The sequence below is a fragment of the Cucurbitaria berberidis genome (genome assembly GCF_010015615.1).
Source record: "Cucurbitaria berberidis CBS 394.84 unplaced genomic scaffold K460scaffold_2, whole genome shotgun sequence".
NCBI classification, from domain to species: Eukaryota; Fungi; Ascomycota; class Dothideomycetes; order Pleosporales; family Cucurbitariaceae; genus Cucurbitaria; species Cucurbitaria berberidis.
In genome coordinates, this window is record NW_024468936.1 from 5,943,580 (window position 1) to 5,960,621 (window position 17,042).

Consider the following 17,042-nt stretch of genomic DNA (forward strand, 5'->3'; position numbering starts at 1 on the left):
GTAGCTGGCTGTTGACGATCCGAAACGTGAAGTTGAGATGATAATAGATATCCAAGTGAACACAAGGACCGCAAGGTAACTTCACTTCAACAAATCGCAATGACCTCCTAGGGCCATCGATCCTCTACGCGCTATGCTGTAAGGCTGAAGATCGACGCAAGTAACCCCATGGAGCCACGCCGCCACGCCGCCACTCCAAAAAAAGCACCCGCCTCAGGGTCCATCAAAATGACAGCACTACCCTCCCTTTCAGCATATACCTCCCTCTGCACCTTACTTGCGCAAACAGCAGTCCCTAGCAACGGTTTCTTGAGGTCCCGAATTTGCGGGTATTTGCCGGTCGTGACGCCCCATGTTTCGGAGGCGTCTCGGTACGTTCGGCTGGAGGGCTGACGACGACTGAAACTCTTTCGCGGCTCTGAAGGCTGTGCATTCGTTGCTCATAGCTGATGGCGTCTCCACCATCCACTCCCAACAGTCGCAATGCGTACGAGTCCACTGCCCAGCTGTTTCCATGATTACCAACCGGGCTTGGTTGCGCGGCTGAGACGAGCGAAGCCCGCTGCTTATCGTATAATAGAACGACGTGCCCCGGGCCCTAGTGGCGTTCGGAATATTTCTGCTTCGCTCGTTGTAAGGTTTGCATATCACCAGGAAATTATTTGACGTTCGCTTTACGCTCACCTGACGTTCTTGAAGAACTGTTTGTGCTTTGCGGTTGTTCCAACTTACGAGTCACGTTTGACGAACACAATCACTTTAATACGAGAGCTGAGAGCGTTCGCCACACACGACACATCACCATGTTTCTAAGAAGTCTCCTTCAAGCGGCCACTTTACTACCTCTCCTCTACTCCACCACCTCCGCACAGAACGCCTGCAACAACTCACCGTCATTATGTAGGCGGGCATACAACAACATCACACATCTCGGAGCCCACGATTCACCCTTTCTTCGCAATAAGGAGACGTCGTTCTCGACATCCGGGAATCATTACTATAATACGACTGTACAGCTCGATTCCGGTGTACGGTTACTTTCTGCGCAGGTACACGAAAAGCAAGCCAATGGAACGAAAGAATGGCATCTTTGTCATAGCAGCTGCAACTTGCTAGATGCTGGGACCCTGGAGAGCTGGCTATCAGAAATCAAAACTTGGATGGATGCCAACACCAACGATGTCGTTACAATCCTGCTCGTAAACTCTGACAACGCCTCTCCCGCAGATTTGGGTTCACAGTTCAGCGGAGCAGGCATAGACAGATATGCATACAAACCACCCTCGACCACCACCCTCCCACAAACCTGGCCTACCTTAGACAGTCTGATTGGGAACAACACCCGCTTGATGACTTTCGTTGCCTCCCTCAGTCAGCCATCAACGCAGTATCCATACTTGATGGACGAGTTCACGTTCATCTTCGAGAATGAATACGAGAACACAAACCCGAGCAACTATTCGTGCAAGCCAGACCGTCCCACAAGCCTCGGCACCACGTCCGCAGCCCTCTCCTCAGGTCGCATGTTCCTCATGAACCACTTCCTCTACCAATCGCAAACTTTCATCCAGTCGCCCAATGAGACGTATGCGAATGTTACGAATGCGCAGACTGGCTTCGGAAGCCTAGGAGATTCGGTCAAGAACTGCACCAGTGTGTATGCGAAGCCACCGACTTTCGTGCTTGTCGACTTCTTCAATGTGGGTCCCGCCATGGCGAGTGTGGATGCGGCGAATGGCGTTACGGGCGCGACGGGGAGGAAGAGTGTTAGTACAGCACCGTTAACGCAGGGAAGCGGCGCTGGTACGAGTGGAGTGGGGAAGAGAGAGGGGAGTACGTTGGCTGTTGTTATTGCGGTGGTGGCGGCTGTTGCTTTGGGATCATAGGCACTTGCAGCATCGGGTTTAAGATTTTGAGTTTGGAAACTTTTGCATTGCGATGGCGTTTAGTTACTTACAGCGATCACGGAAGGCATGGCATGGCATGGCATGGCTTGTGGGTTTGGGAAAATGGTCCCGGCATATGGAAAGCAGGTCTTTGGGTTTGTTGCCAAATATGGACAATATAGTTACGTAGCAAGCTAATACGATTTAACGAGAGATGGAGTCATTTGTAATTGTATCTTGGTATCCTACCTCGAGTTCAACTTCGAATCTATCGACACTCTCAAAACCATTGTAATCCTTCTCACGCGCAACTCAATGACCAGTCAGGCATTGATCCTCCAAGGGCAGATCGACGATTACATGTTATGAGGTATAGACATGCGTAAGCATGTATATGCTTGAATACGTCATTACCGGTATACTTGCTCTTCAAGTATAGGGGCGCCGAAAGGTGCAGTAGTATACGCCCCACTTGTACGCAGTATCTTGCATCTCGCGTCCGGGTATTCTATACTGCGTCGTCGATCAACCGAGATTGTTGCATGCCACGAGACGGACTGATACAGTGAATGGTTGTATGAAAGTCGAATGCATTTACGTCAAAATATGTGCGTTTCATGTAGGTTTTCACTGCACGATGCTGCACCGTAGTGCTGCGCGATGGCGTACTAGCCCATATTTCCTGGCCTGTACACCACCTGCACGGGCGTCGGGCGCGACGCACGCCATACTACCTGTAGACACTTACGAACTCGTGATCAAAGCGCTGGGCCTCTGTCGTCTACTGGACAGGTGTGCCTTTTGTATGTATTCTGATCCTGCACCTGGTCGTGTATTGGCCCAAATTGTGATCCATCCACATTAGCATGCATATTCTCGACGCGAGCCAACCTGATGTACATGTGAAAGAGTACGCCCCGTGCAGCCCCTCCTAACGAAGACCCACTATCAAGAGGACTTCACCAACCCTAGCTGATCATCACGGGATAGATAAGATCGACCTTTAGTGTCCTAGTGCGACTTTGGCAAGCGGGACGATCCACGGCAGTTACTCAAACTTTCAGCCTCAACGCTGTCTCACTGGACAATGGGCTTCTGAAACACACGTATGCTCTGTGAGCGAAGGAGCTGGCTAAAGCTGTGCAATTCCCTTCCTCGTTGGAGTATACGCGGGACGATCGGGGAGGAAAGGTGAGGCGATATGAGGTTGTTCGTCTGCACGGTGCCGAACACCGCTACTCTTTCATGAGGCCGTGGTACCGCCGTGCTTGGGTGAAAACATGCGATAGTAGCGGTAAGCGCGGCGAAAATGTTTTCTCTAACAAGACGTGATGGCGCGAAGTGGTTGTGAGATGCGGGGTGAGGTCACGGTACATGCACGCTTCGTTAGGGTGCAGCTTTAGCGGGACTAAGTGTGGGGGCTGGTGCATATTGCAAGGGTAGTGTGAAGTGCGGATATGTCCAGTTGAAGGGAGGGAGTTATCTTAGGTGCTCAGATTACAAGAAGTTATGGCGAGGATGCTGAGGACTTGATGGTGTTGTAATCATGATACCGGTATGTTGATTCAATGATATAACCAAATGTGCTAAATACAACTCCTTCAAATGCTATCGTATCGCGCGCTGCATAACAACGTATGTAAATGCTCAAGTTGAACGCCGCCCAATGCAAGATGCCCTATATGCATGCTGAAGAGAAGAGATACTAGAACGCCATACAATGCTTTGCGACCAGTGCAAGAAACACAACTAACTCCATGAAATGCAACAATGTCCAAATGACAAAGACGCCTCAACACCTCCCAATGCAAATGTGTGATGCAGTCTAGGTATGCGCCTGCCTACAGTCTTGATCTTTCTGCAACGTCAAACCTCACTCTTGACCTCGACCTCGTCGACGACCTCCGGCGCTCTGCACCATCCTTGGCCTTTCTCGACTTCGCGCGCCTGAGTGCAGGGCTCTCTTCCTCTTCCGACTCGTCCACGGTGAAGAGCTCTGGGCTTGGTTCCCGCCATGAGTGACGATGGCCAGATAGTGTTCTTGACATTCGGCGACGGTTCTGCACCTTGCGGGCAACAAGCTCTTGTGCTCGGCCCCGAGTTGGCTCCGTGATCGTGATCCGCGGTGTGGTAATCTGTGTCACAATCGACGGTGTGTCGTTCAAGCGATCGTCATCGAGGCCCATGAAGGACTCTTCGTCCTCTTCCTGGATGGTGGGAGTGTGGTACTGGCTATGAAGCTGAGTGTGATTGTTTTTGACATATCGAGTCCATTTGTCTGCGACGTTTGACTTGAATTTGGAGGCCTTGGTAGTACGAGGTCCATCTGGAACGTGGATCCCGGCACTCAACGAGAGCTCCCATGGGTCATCTTCTTCGTTGACTGGAGTGATGAAGTGAGAGAAAGGGTCCTCGTCGATATCTGGAAGATTGTTCGCCTGGGGGTGTTCGCCTTCGATAGTCTCGATGCATGGCGGGAAGGAGTAGGACCTATAAGGGTTCCGTGCGTAGGATGGCATTGCGGAGATGAAATCTTTAAAAGCTCGAAATGGAGAGGATCGGCGAACTGGTAACGACCGCTTGGTGCTTGAATCAACCTTTACAGTGGTGAAGTAGACCTGGGTATCTTTCTTGCCTCTCCTCTTCCGGCCGGTCGATTCCAGGAAGAGCAGTGTGAAGGCACGGGTTGGCGCAAGTATGAACGTGGAGGTGTAGTTTCGCTAACTGTAGAGTTGAGCACCGCAAGGTTTATATGCGGGTCTAGGGCGTACGGCCTCTGGTCGAGTCACAGGAGGGCGCAGCGTCAGGAAGGACTGAGATGAGACAAGTTTTGTTGTGTTGCCTAGCAGGTGACTGCCTAGTAGAGGGACGAGGCAAGCGAGAAAAGGTGTTCAGAGATAGGAAATCCGTCGAATGCCAATTTCCTCCCTGGGTTTACCGAATATGAGGGGCATATTTGGAAGGACTCGTGCCGTACTTATGTTCAGAGGTAAGACGTCTTTCTGGGAGAGTGCCCTGCAGCAGAAAGGGCCTACAGCTGCATTAGTGTGGGTGGTGGACGGAAAGCTTAGTTCAGCGTGGACTAAAGAGTAGGAATTTTCAGGCGCAGAGGAATGAATGACAGGCATAGGGATGGCTGACCATCCAGGTGACAGACTCCTACACCACCTTGGGGCAAGGTCATCTGCGGCTTCAAGTCCCATGCACGAACTGACCACCAGATGTTGCAGCAAGGACAAGACGGCCATTAGTACAGGAATTGACGATCTCGCGAGGGAGTCTCCACAAAATGGGCAGGCTATCGCAGGAGAGCGACAGCGCAATTGTCCAAGTTGGAGCGAAAATGAAGTATGAAGGTGGAGCGAAGGGCCGAAGCATGCCGGGTGATCTGGCGCTACCGGTAGCGGCGGGGCATGTCACACCGATTTGATGGCATCACGACTGACCATCTTTGTACTGTAATCTATCCCAACCTCATTCTCTCTCACACTTCTAATCAGCTTAGCTGGTTTCGTCAAGCCATACACCCTGTTTGCTCACACACTTCTCGCTGGTGCTCATGGCGGGCGCTGACCGACGGTGAGTTACCCCAAGCTGGCTACATTCAGCCTGGGCGTCCCACCACGGGGTGACGAGGCCACTTGCGTGAACGTTTCGTTTGGCCCTTGCTGATCAGACCCTCCAACAAACCTTTTCCGAGGATTCATCAATCTTCAAATGGTCATGAACAAAGCTAAGCCCTGAATATGTTCCAGGTGATGCGGCTCCCAAACACCATCGCACCAATCAAAGCCTCGCGAACTGACAGTATCATTACATCTTTACGCGTTATTTGAAGGGTGCTGAATAAGTTTGCCATGCTGCATTGACATATGATCTGGTGTTCCAGTGTCGCACGCCACCGTTCAGCTAGGCTCCACCTCCAGCCAGCCAGCATTAAACATATCGCTTGGGAATACCAGTTCTGACCACTGAGGCTTCGGGATGGCCTATTTCTCACCAGGAACTCAATAGATCCGGCTCACTTGGCCGGCTTGTAGCGCGAATAATCTAGACGCTGTGAGTAGGTCAATATTGGTATTTGTTATCGAGACGTGACTGACACCGCCACCAGTGCCCATATTCCAGCTTACGCAGCCCTATTAATATTCCTCGTGTGGAGGGTGTATCCTGTTTCTGACCGCGCCTCTTTGAGTTCGCGGCTCTCAATATCTGACTCAGAACTATATCGCACCCAAGGTTGTGTCACCTGGACCACGATATGCCCCTTGCTGTTCGGAGTAGTCCGAACGTATTCGCAACCTTTTCGCATATTCCCCTACAGTTGAGGGAGGAGGCTTTGAAAGCCGAAACACTAGATCTCAGTTGCTGTCTTCGAACACCCGCAGCTCTCCTATCCTCTAGCCAATATGTGAAGATAGCGATGCTTCGCCTAGACATTCGGAAGAGAGCAACGACAACGCTCAATCTTGATATATTTCGAATGGGGTGGCGGTTGAAAGCAAGCCAGATGATTTCCCAGTACTCAGCTTACCTTTGCTGATTGAGTCTCTAGTTCTGACTATAGTCAGGGCCCTGAAAGATAAACTTAGCATCCTTTCTGGGCGTGCCGGTCTCAGAACGAGCCCTTTGAGGATACGCTGTGTATGTCACAAGAAATCTCCTGAACGCTCCCAAACAATTTCCACGATCATAGACTCTAGCGAAGCATCGCGCCAGAACTGGAACCTGATGCTAGTTACGGGATTCACGGCTTACCCTAGTATCTCTCCAGACACTGTAATTTTCCTGGTATCCAGTGTCGATTACTAAAGGCTCGTAAGTATGTAGCAGGTAAACAAAAATTGATGCCCAATGTGGAATCAGGTCTTACATTGCACTTGGTCAACCCAATCTTAGGCACCAAGACTCATTGTAGAATCACTCATCCTCTTGTTGATTCGACCGAGGCGGGCCAACTCTCGGACCGAAGCTCAATCTGCCAGAGGTAGTAGTTTTCACCGCCACACACCGCTTTTTCAGCGGAGCAAATATCCACAGCGCTTCACGACAGCCTCAAGACTACTCTCCCTTAGCTTACAAACTTGTAGTTTGAATTACCCCTTCATCTCCTTGCTATCTTGCAAATGCTATGATAGTGACACTTTTCGCAATGTGTTGCTTCCAATCTTGTCAATATTCGTATCAACTTCGGTCCCACAACAGTTCAGACTACTTTCCACGAGCCGCTCAATAACGCGGACAAATCTCACTAATCACCTCCTACTATGTGAGGCTTTCACCGCTAGGATATAAGTTTAGACGCTGCCGCTCTCCACCTTCACCCGCTGTCCATCAATCCCGAATTCGGCCTCTATGATACCACCAATCTTGAGCGTCTCTTGTATAGAGCGCATCCTCCCGGACTTATCTCGGACCGTCATAACCGAGTACCTCCGCAGTTACATCGCTGATGATCGCACCTCTTCGCCAACTGCTTCTCGCTTAAAAGGTCCAACAAGGCCCCATCACAAGCCTGAAACATCTCACCGACTACGTCACCATACTTCACAAGTCTCTGACTTGGCGCGCATCCTACAACCACCGCCCAGACTATAGACGAAGTCTCCACGACTCATATCTGGTGACAAATATTTACCCTCTAATTTGGCGATGATGTACTGCATCAATCATTTCCTTCTTGAAACAAGAGCCGTTTTCTAGCCTCACCGCTTCATGCTTGAAAGATCTGCGGACTGAACGGATTGGCGAGTAGCATCGTCGGTCCTTCAACGGCCCGTAGAGATGGCGTAGACGAGCCGTGTACTTCGTTGACATGAGGCCGAAGATCATATCGTTGATAATGTAACGGTCTTCGATCTTCCTGGGCCGCTCGGCGGTGAGATACAGATAGAGTCATTGGTCTCTTAAGCGTCTTGGGTTTCCTGATCTTCAGATACATCCTAAGATGTATGTAGTAAGATCCAATGCCGCGATACAAAGTGGGGAAAGGGTTTGCGAGATTGGGACATGGAGAAGAAGGCAGGGAGAGATGAAAACACAAATTGATATAGGCTTCTAAGGGTACACACAGGTGATATACAGAAAGGGGCTCATGACGATGAGAATTACGGATATAATGGATACATATCAGCACCCACTTACTGTGATGCCGCTACTTTCACCGCGTTCCTGCGTCTTTGCTCAGTAAAGCGACTCTACCTCCCTTGGCCTAGTCGCGAGGCTTAAACGTTGGGTCGATTGCTTTTGCTTGCGCCAAGAAATGCTTCTGAAGCTCTTCAAGAGCAGTTGTATCCTTAGCTGCCCTTTCATCGCTCTCGTTGTCTGTCCTGCTCTGCTGCCGCCACTGTGGTCCCAGAATCGCATTGAGACTAATCGACCCTCTGCGATTGGGATTCCGCCGCAATCTTGGATGCCACGTACGCAGATGCGGTATACCTTTCCCAAGAAGAGTTGGCTCCCTGAACAGCATTCTCCCGCATATCTTATTGACCTCTTGTATATACCTTGCATATGGTATGGTGTTCACATCCTCCATCATCCTATTCTCTTTCTTTTTAGATCGTCCGCGACCGAACAAGACAACAAACTGCATCTGCAGCGCTTTGACGACCGTATGTTGGTGCAAATGGAGACCAAGGTCGCGAAGCTCAAGGACAGTGCGGAGGCCGATACTCCAATCAAGTCGTTTGAGAGTTTGGCTCCGAAGGAGTCGCTGGCGATAGTGCTTTTTTTCAAGCGTGGAGCCAAACATAGACTGCTCCAAATGCGCGTTCGGGAGGAGACCGGCTCTAAAGCCCCATGTAATCAGGCCTTGTTGAAGTGAAGGTGTAAAGAGTAGGCGAATGGGGTGCAGTACGTTCTCGCGTTGCGTGATCGTTGTGGGAAAGTGAAAATAATGATGGCGTTCAGGATATGCAGCGCGTAGCTTTGCCGTTGCTGGCTTCAGGAACGGCGACTCGGGGAGGCTGGCAAATTGGCGGCTGCTCCTTGGTGCATACCAGCATAACAGCCAGAGTAAGAGCCGTCTGAGCTCCCTGAAGCGCCCGAGCATCCCGAATCGACGTATAATCTCGCGCCATTCTGTTGGACCAATGGCTCCCATACCAGACTCTAGAATAGACATGAAGACGCGAGTGACGAAACGCAAGTCATCAAATCTACCTCGAGTTGACACTCCCGGCTTATGTCCTGGCCGTCGCTGCCGTAGCAAATCTTTGATAGCCATGATCGATTCGAAAGACAACATAACGCCCCGGCTTCGCATGTCCTGGAGCACTTCCATAACATGACGTGGTCCGGAGCGTTTGATGTAGACTTGCAGGAGAAGATTCCACGACTCTGCACTAGAGTCATTGTGGAAGAGTGTTAGTATAGCGAGGGTACGCTGAGCCTGCACCAAGTCCCCCTGATCGAGGTAGTATTCCAGTAACTTTCGTTGTACCTTGGCGAGACCAAAGACATCCGGATGCTGATCGCTGTTGAGCATACTGTGCACCAGTTGCCACTTCTGCTCCATAGCAAACTTCTCTAGAGCTAATGAGAACACACAGCCTTGCAATGCGATGCCAGCTGCTCTTAGCTCTTCGAATCGTCTCGGTAACTCCTCTATAGGTTGTGTTCGCGCTGCCATTGCGAGTACCGCCAGAGGCCCAATCTCGTTCACCCCCACTAGGGCAAGCCCTTGCATGATAGATTCCGGCGGGAAGGTTCTGGTTGCGAACAATCTTGCGCAGAACGAGTCTTCGAAACGTACTGGGGCGGTGTCGCGGCCCAGCAGTCGTTGCATGAGCTCCTTATTATATCCGCCGGCGTTCCGCTTCGGGTTTTTCGACGTAGGTTTCGTATTGAATCGCATTTTAGGGGTCGAAATATTCGACATCTCGGCAGTAAATATATGAACCACAGGATGGGATGCGGCAGACTCAGAGGGCAGGTCGCCTCGAGATGTGCAGAGTGCATGCCATCGACGTGCCATATTAATGTTTCCCTGCTCGATGAGTGGAGGCACTGTCTCGTCGTAAAGGTTGCGCTCATTGCTATTGCGGTAGATATCCATCAGCGCCTCCCATGCTGCAGGACTGAACGTCGTTCGCCCAAGATGCGCCAATTGTCGCAAAGGAAGCTTCCTCAGATTTAGCTTCACTAGCATTTGGTGATGGTAGCTCAAAGCCTTTCTGGGCTCCCGTGAAAGCCAGTAGCCTAGGATCAGGTCGTAGAGGCGGGGATATGTATTGCCAGTCTTTTGAAGCAATTCAGATGCATGGTCTATGACTTTCTCTACAAGCAGTGGGTTCTTAATGAATGTACCCCATAGGAAGTCCGCGTCTGGTGTCTCGGCGGTGGGTAGGTGATGCCCTTGATGGCGTAGTGACCTCCAGACAGCACGAATGCCTGGCAGCCGAGAGACTCTCTCTTGTCGTGCTAGAGTCACAGCCCACGCTGCCTCATCGTTGGCTTTGTCTGCCCCTGTGCTCAATGTACCATGGTCCCTGTCTTCTGCTTCGAGGAATCGGCGCACAGTCTCTCGCCTTGCAGTCTCTTCTTTGGTCGTCGCATCCTGCCATCGTCTCCATTTCTGCTGCACGGAAGGCTTTGGACTGTTCGAGTAGGTGCGGCGTGAAGTTTTCGAAGGACAGCAATTCGCAGCCGTGGAGCATGCTGCAGGAAGCTCGGGAGCATTGACGATAGATCGCAGGAGTCTCAGGGCAGACGGGCTGACGAGGAGCCTGTCCAGGGCCGGTGGCATCAACAAGACGAAGTAAAGGCGCGATATCAGTCCATTGGCGGCAGTAATCGCGCTCTCAATGCTGCTCAAAGGTCCAGCTTCAAGTTGCGAAAGTTGATGCGGCCCAAAGCAGCTAAGCGCGCCTTGGCGCTGGCTGACTTCCTCTGACGGATCATTCGACCTGCAACTCCAACGTCCCGACACACGCCCCAATCCACCCATTGCCCCCGCGACAGCGCCAATACACCTCCCCACTCTTCATAATGGCAGGGTACGTCTATTCCGCAGCTGTAGTCGCTGTCACGAGCGGCGGAATGCGCTGCGACAGCCCAATCTGCGCCCACCCGGCTTCCCGCTCATAGTTCGGTACTGACACTTTTGCAGCTGGGTCTACCGCGAGAACCGCGTCCCCTATTATCAGCGCGAATTCCAGAAGCACGATGGCTTGAGGACCTGGGAGAAGGTGCGTTGTCTGGATGTTGAACAGCCTGGGAAGTCTTGAGGAATGCGACGTGCAAGCATGCGACAAACGAGTGCTTGGTCATTGCAGCCTGGCTTTGGGACACCCGGGGCATGGAGTAATAAGTGCTGATACTTTCCGCGTCTAGGCCCGTGGCAAGTTCATGATCCCCGCGTACAAGGCTCTCCTTTTCACCAGCTTCGGCGCCAGCATGTACATGATGTTCCGCATGCTCCTGGTAAGTCATTTCCTCTAGCTACGTGAGGTGATGTGCCGTGACTGATGGCATTGTAGGGACACAAGACTTGGTATGGAAAGAAGGCTTAGATTGCATACTATGCTATGAGTAGAGTCTCTAGCTAGGGGCCGCGTGGGAGCATGTTTCGTCTGCTACAATGTACAAACAATCAACAAACCTGCAAATCATCTTGACTCTTTTGTCCAGGTCGGATAGAGCACAGTCAGTCAATGCACTCGTGGAACACTGTCCATTCTGCTGTCTGGGTCGTGATGGCTGCTTGCTTCCTTTTGTCAGTGCTAGAAAGCTCCGGAACACAAAGGCAATTGCCCATAGACAACGAATCATGTTCAAAGCCACTTTGATGATTTCACCCGACAAACGACCTTTGCATATGGAGGGACTAGATGATTGATGAACAGTGAATAGCTACGACTGCATTCTTCATGACGCTTTGCAACTCCTACTTCTGGTCAAGGGACGCGTGATAGCTGAAAGGATCCGACTCTGTCTGTCAGTCCCATGGCGTGTTAGTTCCCATAGGCACAACTCGAGTGTCACAAGGTTTCCTGCGCGATGATGGGCAATATCAAGCTCAAGGGTAGCTCCTCCCCGGACTGCCCCTCCACATTGGACCTAGCGCTAGCTCTAAAACGTCAGTGCCGAGATCCTTCTACGAGATCCCGCGCCGTCTCCCCAACCAACACCTGTCCATTGTGCCATTGGGAAAATACTTAGCACCATGGCCGACTTTGTAAAGGGACTTTTTGGTGGGCAGAAGCCTGTGCAGGCTCCAGTTGCCGGCGATGATGGTACGTATTGTCCCCACGTATATATATATATATCCGACCAAGACGTCCCACCGACCAGGAATTGGGCATGCACACGACACCAGACATTGGAGCGTGCCTGAACGCTGTGCGTCGCTTGAAAGAGCAGCAAGAGCAGCAGAAACATTACAGAAGCTGTAGGAGCTTTCGAACTTTGGACAATGGACTCATGATGCATGCACACGCACATTCGGGTTGCGCCGCATGGCTAACGCGTCGTAGACTTCGCAGACTATGCGGGCGCTCCTGAACCCACGCCAGCAGCCATCACGTCCTTCACCGACACCGCGACGCAAGCAGCGCCTACCTCGACCCTTGGCCAGCGCCCCTACACGGCATGGTACCGCGTGTGGGAGCGCACGACCATCGACGACTTCAAGCTCGAGATGTACATCCTACCCTTCCTCGTCGCGCTTGTAGTTGTGCATGTCTGGGGCACAAAGAGGAATCGCACCAAGGCAAGAGCTTGGATGAAAGCTCATGCGCCAATCTTGACGCACGAGTTTGTCCAGGTCGGCTACACGCGCCCGCAAGCTTCAGCAGAGGATGTCGCGGTTCAGCAGGCGCTCGATACGGCTGCCGACTCAGACAATATGCTCCGCGAGAAGAAGGCCGACGAGTACCAAACGTACGCGACTGGACGCCAGAACGTTGCGTTTGTCGACTTCAAGCTTACTCTCGCCAAGCGATTCAACCCCTTTATGCGCATCGGCGAGAACCTCATCCCTCTGTTTCTCGAGAGCTTCCCTGCACCACAGGAGCGTCTAGAGGCTACCGCATACGTCTTCGATGGCCAAGAGACAAAGGTTGCGCCGGTGTACGGCAAGGGTGATGCGAAGAAGGTCTCCAACAGCGCTTTTGACGGCTTTGTCTTTGCTATCGTTCACAAGGACATCATGAAGCGCCTTCGCGACGAGCGCTACGATTTGTCTCTCACCACGACGCGCGATCACGCTAAGCTCCCTGTCTGGACTACAGTTATGAGCGAAAGCGCAGAGGTCACGGATACGCTACTCACTCCTGAGCTCATCAAGGCTATCAATGAGGCTGGTGACAGCTTCGAGGCGCTCGTTGTGAGCGATCAGCCCCTGGATCAGCCCAAGACGTAAGCTTTAGTCTGGTAGTAGAGGCTGGAGCACTTCCGGTACCTTTACATACGCTGGTTAGCAACTGTAAAGGTCATCGAATTGCTCCAGCCTCACTCACCGCCTTTTAAATACTCTTACTGACATTCCTACAGCCTCGATGACACGAAACCTCGCAAGCGTATAAACCTTTCTCTCAAGTTGACCAACGACCACACCTCGACGCTCCCGATCTTCACCTACTTCCTCCGCTTATCTGACCACCTCGTCTCGTCGGCGCACTTCCGCCCAGAAGCCCTGCGCCGCATTCGCCAAACGCGCGACGAGCAAATTGCGAAAATCCGGAGGGCGGACGATGAGGAGAAGGCCGAAGAACGCAAGATTGCGGCAGACAAGCTCAAGAGAGAGCAGCGTGACGCCAAGCTCGGAAGACTGAGCGCGGACGAGCAGAGGAAGTTCCTGGAGAAGGAGAGGGAGAGGAATGCGAAGAAGGGGCAGAAGAGGAGTACCATCAAGGCGTAAGAAGGGGCCCGCTTAGATTTGGATAGTAACCTGGAGGTGTGGTCCATGTTCCTGAAGGGTCACGAAAGTACTTGGATTGCACTTTCGTGGCCTGCGGTCTTGAAGTCATGTTGGATGGCATTTGAAGCTGGTTGTACGAATACACGTTGGATAAAAACAGGAAGCTGTTTGAAGAAAATGTAGTAATTCATTAATATTGCGCTACATGTTCGTTTTTGATCCTTTCTACGCAATGTATTGAACTAGCATACCAAGGCTATATATTTCGCTCTTAGGAGAAGAAAAAAACTAGGCTGTCGAAGCCGTGTAAACAGTACCGCCATGTCTGGGCTTAAACCTTCACCGCCCGCTTATGACGCCTCCTCAGGCGACAGGAAGCACCATGGACCTGGCCAGCTACAGGGTGAGCCTGGGCGCTCTTTACTCTGTTGGAGAGTGCTCCCATGTCAGGTTCATCCATTGGTTGAGCCCATGTCGAATCCGAGTCGTCAAACTGGAAGGGATCTTCTGCAGGCTGAGCTTCCTCTGTAGACTGGAAGGATTCTTCTACGGGTTGAGCTTCTTCCATAGGTGCAGCTGGCTCCTCCACTGGTGCAACTGGTTCCTCCACGGGTGCGACTGGTTCCTCCACGGGTGCGACTGGTTCCTCCACGGGTGCGACTGGTTCCTCCACGGGTGCAACTGGCTCCTCTGCGGGTGCTGCAGGCTCCTCCACAGGGGCAACTGCCGCCTCCACAGGTGCGACAGGGGCTTCTGCAGGCTGAACAGACTCGACGCTAGGTTCAGAGGCATCAACAGGCTCGGTGGTGTCTACGCTGGGGTCGACAGGCTCCTGAGGGGGACTTGATTGCGCAGAAACGTCACCTTCAGGACCAGAATCGGTGCCATCAACCCAGACGACATCGTAGGGGAGGTTGGGATCCGACTCAAGAGATGGGTTTCCGGCAGCTTCTTCTGAAGGGGAGACTGATAGGTCCGGGGTAGGCTCTGCTGGTGTTGGGGCTTCTTCGGCTTGGAGCGCAGGCTCCGCAGATGCGACGGCTAGGGGGGTTTCTTCTGGTGTAGAAGCTTCAGCCTCCGATGGCGTCTCTTCGGGCTCTGCAGACGCAACGGCTAGTGAAGGTTCTTGATCGGCTGGAGTCGCTTCGGCAGGCGCAGATTCGGCGGCCAGTGGACTTTCTTCTGGTGTAGAAGCTCCTGACGGCGCCACTGCGGGTGCAGGCTTAACAGCTGGGGCAGGCCTAACCGCCGGAGCAGGCCTAACCGCTGGAGCAGGCTTGATAGCTGGAGCAGGTCTGACAACAGGCTTAACAACAGGCTTAACAGCTGGAGCAGGCTTGACAGCTGGGATGGCAGCGGTGGACGGTTGACCCGATCCACCATTCGCCAACTCGGCTGCCATCCGCTTGATATGGCTCCAATCATTGCTGTCCTCGCCGAGACTCCAAGCCATGACACCTCCAAGCTGATACTTCCTCACAATCTGTTCAAACTTCTTCGTAATCAGCTCCGGAGTGTCCCATGTCCAGAACAAGCTGTTCTGCGGGTCGAAGTAATACTGGCCACCTGCTTTTTCATCCGTGACGCCGTTCTTCGCAGCAAGTTGCCAGGAACCAGCAACATCGGCATCGGTACATCCAGTGCCAAAGGCATGTTGGCACGCTCCAGAACAGTGTTCGTTTGTTGTGCCACAGTTTCCGTACTGGGAGCAGCAGCCTGATGCGCATTTGGTTCCCTTGTCAGGGCCACATGTGCCATCATTTGATACGGCGAGGGCAGAGCTGTCAACGGGCTGCATGTGGGACTTTTCGAACGTCCAGGAGCCCGATTTGAGGGTGTCTTTACCGGTGATTGGATCCTCAGCAAGGACAATAGGGCAATTGAGAGGGCTGGAGCCGCAGTCTCCTTGGGTGGTGAAGTATTTGGCGTAGTACGCAAAACCAACTGTAATGTACGATGAGCAGGGGTCAAATCAACCTGTATTTCGGGGTAGCTTACGATTGATCTTAGCCGGCGGAGCGCCAATGCGGAGATAGTTTCTGATTGTGTTTTCCGATCCAGCGACAGAGGTGTGATGCTTGGTGACATTATCACGACGGTTCATCAGATCATAAGACATGACCTATTCAAGTCAGCAACGGCTACCTCGCTAAACCGAGTCTTGGGGACTCTCGGACACTCACGTTGATGTAGTCAACAGAAGGCCAGATCTTGGGCCCGTTCTCTTTCGTAAAGGCCATCATATCGCCTACATTCAGTCAGTCCAATGTATTCGCAGAGATGGAACTCGTGCTTACCTTTCTTGCCGGGAACTGCAATCGAGAGAAGTTTGCTGCCAATAGCAGTACGAATCGCGGCCAGCACCTTTGGGAATGCGTCGATCTGATAGACCTTCTGCGAGTTGAGAACCTGTTTATAGTCGGCACCATTACCTCCTGGGTATTCCCAGTCGATGTCTGTATACTTTGTCAGTAAGGGTATATCATTCATAGAGACATCTCTTGAACTCACCCACGCCATCGGCACCAGTGTTGGTAAGCATCGTGGCGATATCTGTAGCAAACTTTTGAATCGAGGCATCCGTCTGCGAGAGGTCATAGAAGCCCCTGTCGTCGCCCCATCCTCCAACCGCGATGCTCACTTTGGCATTGGGAAACTCGGAGCGAATGGTGGAAATGGGAACCTTTGGCTGGAAGGCAGCTGTGGCATTCGCCATGGCGAAAGCAAGAACGACATGATCGATGCCGGCTCGATCTTCGGGATTGGTAGGACGAGTGGGATGCCATCTGAGCTGGGTGAGCGTTTGGTCTGCTTTTCAAAGGGAGGGAGCTCACTCGTCTGCATATATGAGGAACCGAGCACTTGCTGATGCCGCAAGTAGTGTAGGCGCCAGAAGCGCTACTGATGGGAGACGCATGTTGTTGGCAACTGTGTAGGTAGCTACTCAACACCAGAAGAGCAGTGACAAGAAGAGAAAGGGCGAGTTTAAAAGACGGTCAATTTATTATAGTGGTCGTAGCCCTGGAGGTTGCCGTGGAAAAGCGCTAGAGCATTCCACGATCCAACTTCGGTGCTTCTGACTTGGCGAGGGAAGGTGAAGGGGGAGCAGCTAGGGAGCGATGTAGCGAGCACCATGGCACGTACAAAGGGTGTAACTGCCCCATCTCTTCACAGTGTACCTGCCTCAATTGATCGTAGTGGTGACTGCCCTTCAATTTGGAGCATGATACCTTGCATTCGTTCTCCAGAGGGAGCACTGGTTGCGACGCAAGAAGCAATCGGCACGACTGGAA

The 17,042-nt window shown here is 52.2% G+C and overlaps 7 protein-coding genes across 7 annotated transcripts; 3 read left to right on the forward strand and 4 right to left on the reverse strand.

Moving 5' to 3' along the window:
• The first annotated feature begins 602 nt into the window (after nt 1–602).
• On the forward strand, nt 603–2,162 carry K460DRAFT_305018 (uncharacterized protein). Its single transcript, XM_040929994.1, has 2 exons — nt 603–638; nt 700–2,162. The coding sequence occupies exon 2, from the start codon at nt 804–806 to the stop codon at nt 1,884–1,886; it is 1,083 nt and encodes a 360-aa protein (XP_040791714.1). The 5' UTR covers nt 603–638; nt 700–803; the 3' UTR covers nt 1,887–2,162.
• A 1,225-nt stretch (nt 2,163–3,387) lies between these two features.
• On the reverse strand, nt 3,388–4,612 carry K460DRAFT_86062 (uncharacterized protein). Its single transcript, XM_040938761.1, has one exon. The coding sequence runs from the start codon at nt 4,403–4,405 to the stop codon at nt 3,728–3,730; it is 678 nt and encodes a 225-aa protein (XP_040791715.1). The 5' UTR covers nt 4,406–4,612; the 3' UTR covers nt 3,388–3,727.
• On the reverse strand, nt 4,592–5,240 carry K460DRAFT_86056 (uncharacterized protein). The gene has a single exon (XM_040938760.1). The coding sequence runs from the start codon at nt 5,132–5,134 to the stop codon at nt 4,778–4,780; it is 357 nt and encodes a 118-aa protein (XP_040791716.1). The 5' UTR covers nt 5,135–5,240; the 3' UTR covers nt 4,592–4,777.
• Nucleotides 5,241–8,046: 2,806 nt separating this feature from the next.
• K460DRAFT_375856 (uncharacterized protein) lies at nt 8,047–10,635 on the reverse strand (the record flags this gene model as incomplete). Its single annotated transcript, XM_040934815.1, has 2 exons — nt 8,047–8,068; nt 8,117–10,635. The coding sequence occupies 2 exons, from the start codon at nt 10,633–10,635 to the stop codon at nt 8,047–8,049; spliced, it is 2,541 nt and encodes an 846-aa protein (XP_040791717.1).
• Nucleotides 10,636–10,812: 177 nt separating this feature from the next.
• On the forward strand, nt 10,813–11,625 carry K460DRAFT_365062 (uncharacterized protein). The gene is made up of 4 exons (XM_040933112.1): nt 10,813–10,885; nt 10,999–11,077; nt 11,223–11,312; nt 11,369–11,625. Exons 1-4 carry the CDS (start codon nt 10,878–10,880, stop codon nt 11,399–11,401), a joined length of 210 nt encoding a protein of 69 aa, XP_040791718.1. The 5' UTR covers nt 10,813–10,877; the 3' UTR covers nt 11,402–11,625.
• A 429-nt stretch (nt 11,626–12,054) lies between these two features.
• K460DRAFT_279612 (DUF1682-domain-containing protein) lies at nt 12,055–13,749 on the forward strand (the record flags this gene model as incomplete). Its single annotated transcript, XM_040928343.1, has 3 exons — nt 12,055–12,133; nt 12,365–13,247; nt 13,383–13,749. 3 exons carry the CDS (start codon nt 12,055–12,057, stop codon nt 13,747–13,749), a joined length of 1,329 nt encoding a protein of 442 aa, XP_040791719.1.
• A 331-nt stretch (nt 13,750–14,080) lies between these two features.
• Nucleotides 14,081–16,666, reverse strand: K460DRAFT_394051 (carbohydrate-binding module family 18 protein; the record flags this gene model as incomplete). The annotated part of the gene is made up of 6 exons (XM_040935967.1): nt 14,081–15,693; nt 15,748–15,871; nt 15,933–15,997; nt 16,047–16,205; nt 16,261–16,535; nt 16,584–16,666. The coding sequence occupies 6 exons, from the start codon at nt 16,664–16,666 to the stop codon at nt 14,081–14,083; spliced, it is 2,319 nt and encodes a 772-aa protein (XP_040791720.1).
• Nucleotides 16,667–17,042: the final 376 nt, after the last annotated feature.